Below are 7,500 nucleotides of genomic sequence, written 5' to 3'. Positions count from 1 at the left end.
TGGTCTGGTGCTGAATGAGACAGGCATGGAGGACTGTGGGATAGATGACAGCTTTAAGTATGACCTGTACAGCGTGGTCTACAGCGTGGTGTTTGTCCTGGGGCTCTGCACCAACTGTGCTGCTCTCTTTGTGTTCTGCTTCCGGATGAAGCTACGCAACGAGACAACGCTGTTCATGACTAACCTGGCGTTGTCAGACCTTGTGTTTGTGTTCACACTGCCCTTCAAGGTCTACTACAACGTCAACCGACACTGGCCCTTTGGAGACGAACTCTGCAAGGTAGTTACTAGTTTCTAGCCCTTTTCACCGTGTGAACTGTTCTGTCATTGCACAGGTGTTTGGCTGTATGTGTGTTTCTGCCTAATACCACTATTCCACCCCCAGGTGTCAGGTAATGAAGGAATTAATCAATTAACCATTCAATATCTCTCCTTCCCCCAGGTATCAGGAACAGCGTTCATCACCAACATCTACGGTTCCATGTTGTTCCTCACCTGCATCAGCGTGGACCGCTTTCTGGCCATCGTCTACCCCTTCCGCTCACGCTCAGTCCGCACGAGGAGGAACGCAGGCCTGGTGTGTGCTGCGGTCTGGCTCACCATCGTGGGTGGAGGGATATCGGTCACCTTCTTTTCCACGATCAACCAGGCAAACCGCGCCACGGCCTGCTTCGAGGGATTCTCCAAGAGCACCTGGAAGACATACCTGTCTAAGATCACTATCTTTATAGAGGTGAGGAGAGAGAGTGAGAGAGTGAGAGAGTGATGGAGGCAGGGAGTGATGGAGGCAGGGAGGGAGGAAGAGAGAGAAGGATTCTCTTCGATCACCTGGGAGACGTAGGCCGCGTTTAAATCAGAAACAGCTTACAGCGTGCTTGACATTTTGAAGGTCATCTCCAATTCATCCGACATCTGACCTTAAAAAATATCTCTGGGAACGCGGTAATATTGTAAAATCTCTGGGAACGCGGTAATATTGAAAGATCTTTGGGAACGCAGTAAGATTGAAAGATCCCTGGGAACGCGGTAAGATTGAAAGATCTCTGGGAACGCGGTAAGATTGGAAGATCTCTGGGAACGCGGTAATATTGAAAGATCTTTGGGAACGCGGTAATATTGAAAGATCTTTGGGAACGCAGTAAGATTGAAAGATCTCTGGGAACGCGGTAATATTGAAAGATCTCTGGGAATGCTGGTAATATTGCTTTAAAAGCCACCTTGTCTTTAAACACAATGGGATTGAATCCTGGCCTCTCAAAGTATGTATATCAATCAGTATGTCTATCAGTGTATATCAGTGTATATATATATATATATATATCAGTGTGTATGTCAGTGTATATATATATCAGTGTGTATATCAGTGTGTGTATATATATATCAGTGTGTATATCAGTGTGTATATCAGTGTGTGTATATATATATCAGTGTGTATATCAGTGTGTATATCAGTGTGTGTATATATATATCAGTGTGTATATCAGTGTGTATATCAGTGTGTATATCAGTGTGTATATCAGTGTCTATCAGTGTGTGAATCAGTGTCTATCAGTGTGTGTATCAGTGTGTCTATATGGGTGTATCTTATTATTTATTTATGTGCTAAGCTATTCCTGTCCTCTCCAGATCGTAGGTTTTCTCCTCCCACTCCTAACCAACCTGGTGTGTTCCTCTCTGGTGCTGAGGACCCTCCGTCGCCCAGGGACCATCGGCCACGGATGCAACAGCAAGCGTCGGGTGCTCCGTATGATCCTCGTCCACCTGGCCATCTTCATCATCTGCTTCGTCCCCTACAACTCCATCCTCTTCCTATATGCCATGGTGCGGACCCAGGCTCTGGCCAACTGTAACCTTGAGAGGTATAAATAACCCTAACCATACAACTCAATCCTCTTCCTCTACACCATGGTGCAGACCCAGGCTCTGGACAACTTTAACACTTTAGCACTTGCATTTTAAGAAATCAATAAATCAACATGTCAATTTTTATAAAAACGTTGTCCTCTGAATTGTGTTGTTGCTGTTTCTAGATATGTGATTTAGTCTATCTCTATGTACAGTATGGTGTTTGGTGCAAAATTACTTGCCACATTGAGGCCATTAATTAGCGTTTTTCTGAATGTGAAGGTTTGTCCGGACGCTGTACCCCATCACACTGTGTCTGGCCACCCTCAACTGCTGCCTAGACCCAGTGGTGTACTACTTTACATCTGAGTCCTTCCAGAAGAGTCTCACCACAGGGGGGAAGGGAGGGGTCCGGGCTGAGAGCATCCCCCGCAGCGACACACACCTGAGTAGTGAGGCAGAGACGCAGCAGGACACAGGGACACTGACCAGGGATGGGAGACCGTGGAGAGACACACGGGACTGGACAGTCACCAGGAGAGACTCACAAGAAGCATCTCTCACTAGAAACACCCAGGACGCATATGCTCTCGCCAGCAACGGGAAAGATACAGGAGTGAATGAGACTCAGTTCTGACACTACGGGTGAGAGAGAAATAAAAAGAGAGAGAGATGGAGAAAGAGAGCGAGAGGACAGTTCAGGATGGAGAAATCAGGTTTCTGAGTCTAAGCCCTAGTTCAAAGCCACTGTATCTCCCCGCTCCAAACAAAAACATATGTCACTTTCTCTTTGGAAGAGTAGGGATTGAATGCCGTCTGAAACAATGCAGTGTGCCTCATCAAAAAGTCTGATGATAGTTCGGGATTCTCTGCCGCTCTTTCGGCATAGTGCGGGTGAAGCCTCTGTTTCCTGCAGCTCGCCTGAGCAGTTCTTCCAAAGTCAGGAGAAATGGTAATGCATATTAATATATGTTAATTGCATGCAAATAAAAGTTGCTTTGCTACCACACCCACAACAGAAAGACAATCATGGTCTCAGATTCGCAGGTAGAGGACTTCTGTGAGATGTTGCTGTTATGTCTGAATTCAACACTTTACCATTGATGAAGTCTGTTACAGTGTTGAGATTGGTTGACTGGGTGAATAGGGTCAATATCAGGGGATATCTTTATCTTTGTATTTCCGGATAGCTGACTGGCTCGATTAGGTCATATGTAGCAACATTTGAAATGGTGTTTTTTACATTGGACAAAAGTAGAGACTCAGAGCTAGAAAATTGTACTTTACACAATACAGTTGAGGAACAATGGGAAAGCCATTCTGCTTTGAAAATGTATATTCTGAAGAGCTTTTTTTTGTCTCCACCCATTCAGCAGCGTTCACACCCTCTTAAGCCTTAGCCCCACCCATCTCTTTAAGGATTCACATGTGAGGCCATGTGCTAAACAGAGTGAATATGGTAGTGTACTAAACAACCAAAGATTAAGACTAAATAAAGGCTGGTTTATATTACATCTATTGACAGTTGTCGCAGTGACATCATGTACATTCTATTGATGTCCAGCATCAAACTTGTTGTTGTTATGAAAAAGTAAAAACACAAAAATGACAGGCTTTCATCAGCAGCCTGATGGTCCAAAATAGCATGACTGGTGTATTTTAACACCAATAAACCCATCAGTTTAAACATGAATTTAGTTTATCACAATCTAGCAAACCAGGCAACTAAAAGCAACTTTCTGAACGATGTTTAGGATCGTTTCTAGCTTGTTAGCTAGCTAACATTAAGTTAGCTGGCTAGCCAGTTCAAACAATGACCATATCACAACTCACAATAAGCTAATAACAGACAATCGCTTACAGTTGTGAGTGTGATGAAGTAAAAGCACAACATTCTTACCGTAGAATTGTAGAACGTGGACACTGCCTTGCTGGCCTAAGAGAGTCGCACGCTAATATGATTTTAGAACGTGGACACTGCCTTGCTGGCCTAAGAGAGTCGCACGCTAATATGATTTTAGAACGTGGACACTGCCTGCTGGCTGGCCTAATATGATTTTAGAACGTGGACACTGCCTTGCTGGCACGCTAATATGATTTTAGAACGTGGACACTGCCTTGCTGGCCTAAGAGAGTCGCACGCTAATATGATTTTAGAACGTGGACACTGCCTTGCTGGCCTAAGAGAGTCGCACGCTAATATGATTTTAGAACGTGGACACTGCCTTGCTGGCCTAAGAGAGTCGCACGCTAATATGATTGTAGAACGTGGACACTGCCTTGCTGGCCTAAGAGAGTCGCACGCTAATATGATTTTAGAACGTGGACACTGCCTTGCTGGCCTAAGAGAGTCGCACGCTAATATGATTTTAGAACGTGGACACTGCCTTGCTGGCCTAAGAGAGTCGCACGCTAATATGATTTTAGAACGTGGACACTGCCTTGCTGGCCTAAGAGAGTCGCACGCTAATATGATTTTAGAACGTGGACACTGCCTTGCTGGCCTAAGAGAGTCGCACGCTAATATGATTTTAGAACGTGGACACTGCCTTGCTGGCCTAAGAGAGTCGCACGCTAATATGATTTTAGAACGTGGACACTGCCTTGCTGGCCTAAGAGAGTCGCACGCTAATATGATTTTGGTGCATGTTGTTCTTCACACTACCGTCTCTGGTAAACACATGCTATATCAAATAAATCAAAGTTTATTCGTCACATGCACAGGATACATAAGGTGGTAACGGTACAGCGAAATGGTTACTTGCATAGTGGAGTCTATTGTTTTGGCATGTAACGTTAGATTGCTAGCTAGCTAGCTAGCTAAACAATGAACCATAATCCCAATTTGTAACATCACTATCCTTCATGAATCTACAGGTAAATAAAGCTAACCAACTAGGTTCAATGTTAGTTAGCTAGCTAACATTAGGCTATAACTCTCCAACCTCTATACATGGATGAATGCTTCTCCCTCTCTGTCATGGATGCCATGGTTGCCCTTAGTTTGAAGATATAATCTGGAGACAGGTGTTTTATACAACAGCCTTCTGTGTTCTCTTTTCGACTCCCTCCGCATATTTGTAATCAAACGCCTTAGCTATCATACTCCACCAGGCTTCCACCATCCTCTGATTTCAAAACTCGGTACTCCAGAAAGTGGAGAGCCTTAGCAGTTCTTCGTGATAACTTTTTAAAAATCGGCCTTGAAAGAGTCCTGTATTGTTATTTTTCGTCACTACCTCCCCGAGTCGGGAGTGGGTAATTTGCGCGTCTGCTGCCTTCCTTGGATGTGGTAGCCGTTTCTCAGGCTCCCTCTCCGGAATCGAATGTTGATAGGGCAGACACTTGAATGAGACGTCACCGCCACAAAGGGCGTTCGATCGGTTCGAAGTTATCTAGAGTCACAAAAGCTTCTGGGGCAACCGAGATGGGCCCGCATGGGTTTTGGGTCTGATAAATGCACGCATCCCCGGAGGTCAGCACTCGTTGGCATGTATTAGCTCTAGAATTGCCACAGTTATCCAAGTAACGTTGGAGCGATCAAAGGAACAATAACTGATTTAATGAGCCATTTGCAGTTTCACTGTACCGGCCGTGTGTACTTAGACTTGCATGGCTTAATCTTTGAGACAAGCATATGCTACTGGCAGGATCAACCAGGTAGCCACTCACAACATAGAGGTTGTACCTGGGCACACTAAGCAAAGAACAACCAGGGACCGGTCCTAGCCCGTTAGGGGAGGAGGCCCTGCTGCAATCCCCCGTGCGCCCAGCGGGAGGCCCTGAACTGCCCATGGCCGAAGCCACAGGTGCCGGGGGGCCGATCGAGAGGTCTCTTGTCTAGCTGGAGGGTCCAATCGGAACGCCATCAACCGGGCGAAAAGAACCACAACCTCGGCCAGACCGCTTGGGTCAGCCGGGTAGGTCCACTTTAAAGACAGGGTTTGAGAATATCTGTCTCTGGCACCGATGCGTTACAGGACCAAATCAAATCAAATCAAATCAAATCAAATTTTATTTGTCACATACACATGGTTAGCAGATGTTAATGCGAGTGTAGCGAAATGCTTGTCCATCACCACATGCTTCGCAGCCTGAGTGTGTCACTCCCCACACCGGAACACCAATGTAGTACCCTACTACCGCCCTCTGTCAATGGGGACTGGCCTGAGTAATTTATGGAAGGTGTAACATATTTTTGGAAATACGGATTAGTGTTGACACCAGTGCAACTGGTAACCCCAAATTAAAAAACGGTTCTAAATGCATTTACCTGGCTTCCTAACATTTATGCCCACTATGGGAGTACCCTACTACGGCCCTCTATCAATGGGGACTGGCCTGAGTGATTTATGGAAGGTTTAACATATTTTTTGAAATGCGGATTTAGGATATACCTCTGTGCAACTGGTGATTGAAAATAGGCACCTGGTAACCCAAAATGTAAAAAAAACGGGTCTAAATGCATTTACTTGGCTTCCTAACATTCATGCCCCCTATGGGAGTACCCTACTACGGCCCTCTATCAATGGGGACCGGCCTGAGTGATTTATGGAAGGTTTAACATATTTTTTGAAATGCGGATTTAGGATATACCTCTGTGCAACTGGTGATTGAAAATAGGCACCTGGTAACCCAAAATGTAAAAAAACGGGTCTAAATGCATTTACTTGGCTTCCTAACATTCATGCCCCCTATGGGAGTACCCTACTACGGCCCTCTATCAATGGGGACCGGCCTGAGTGATTTATGGAAGGTTTAACATATTTTTTGAAATGCGGATTTAGGATATACCTCTGTGCAACTGGTGATTGAAAATAGGCACCTGGTAACCCAAAATGTAAAAAAACGGGTCTAAATGCATTTACTTGGCTTCCTAACATTCATGCCCCCTATGGGAGTACCCTACTACGGCCCTCTATCAATGGGGGCCGGCCTGAGTGATTTATGGAAGGTTTCAAAAAATGTTCAGAAATACAGCTCAGTCCAGACATCTCCATGTTTTCTGTGCAACTGGTAACCCAAAATGGATGGTAAATAAATCAAAGAAATTGCACTATGTGTAAATAAATCAAAGAAATTGCACTATGTCCAACTCTGGGCCTGGTGATTGGGGAAATGGGACAAAAAAAGGGGACAGAGCAGCTAACCTCCACAGAGGCTGACTGCTCTGCCCCCCTTAAGGACAGTGGAACTATGGACCTTCAGGCCTAAAAGCCCTAAAGGCCCTCTCTATCCGGGAACAGGCCTCTCTCTGGGCATGAGAGGCCACATACAGGCCTAAAGACCCTAACTCCCTATCCGGTAACAGGCCTCTCTCTCTGGGCATGAGAGGACACATACAGGCCTATAGGCCCTCACTCACCACCCGGGTAACACCCCTCTATTTCAGGCCATGAGAGTAGAGCTTACCCCCTGGAGCTATGGACATCCAGGCCTGAAGGCCCTCACTCACCACCCGGGTAACACCCCTCTATTTTTTATTTATTTTTTTATTTTTTATTTCACCTTTATTTAACCAGGTAGGCTAGTTGAGAACAAGTTCTCATTTGCAACTGCGACCTGGCCAAGATAAAGCATAGCAGTGTGAGCAGACAACACAGAGTTACACATGGAGTAAACAATTAACAAGTCAATAACACAGTAGAAAACTAA

The 7,500-nt window shown here is 45.3% G+C and overlaps 1 protein-coding gene and 1 long non-coding RNA gene across 3 annotated transcripts in view; one reads left to right on the top strand and one right to left on the bottom strand.

Annotated features, from left to right (window-relative positions):
• The window catches only part of lpar4 (lysophosphatidic acid receptor 4), a 13,432-nt gene extending 10,292 nt beyond the window's left edge, over positions 1–3,140 (top strand). For both annotated transcript variants that reach the window (XM_042326197.1, XM_042326198.1), the window contains 4 exons: positions 1–280; positions 443–733; positions 1,627–1,859; positions 2,128–3,140. The exon at positions 1–280 is cut by the window's left edge and continues 191 nt beyond it. In XM_042326197.1, coding sequence (XP_042182131.1) covers positions 1–280; positions 443–733; positions 1,627–1,859; positions 2,128–2,482 — 1,159 coding nt within the window. In that variant the 3' untranslated portion in view covers positions 2,483–3,140. The remainder of the gene's footprint in view (positions 281–442; positions 734–1,626; positions 1,860–2,127) is intronic.
• LOC112236475 overlaps positions 2,711–7,500 on the bottom strand; it is a 16,095-nt gene continuing 11,305 nt past the window's right edge. The window contains exon 3 of the long non-coding RNA XR_002951235.1: positions 2,711–2,720. This is a non-coding gene — a long non-coding RNA (uncharacterized LOC112236475). The remainder of the gene's footprint in view (positions 2,721–7,500) is intronic.

This window comes from Oncorhynchus tshawytscha, linkage group LG08, assembly GCF_018296145.1.
Source record: "Oncorhynchus tshawytscha isolate Ot180627B linkage group LG08, Otsh_v2.0, whole genome shotgun sequence".
NCBI classification, from domain to species: Eukaryota; Metazoa; Chordata; class Actinopteri; order Salmoniformes; family Salmonidae; genus Oncorhynchus; species Oncorhynchus tshawytscha.
Note: the sequence above shows the minus strand (reverse complement) of the source record. Positions and strands in the feature narration are given on the sequence as shown.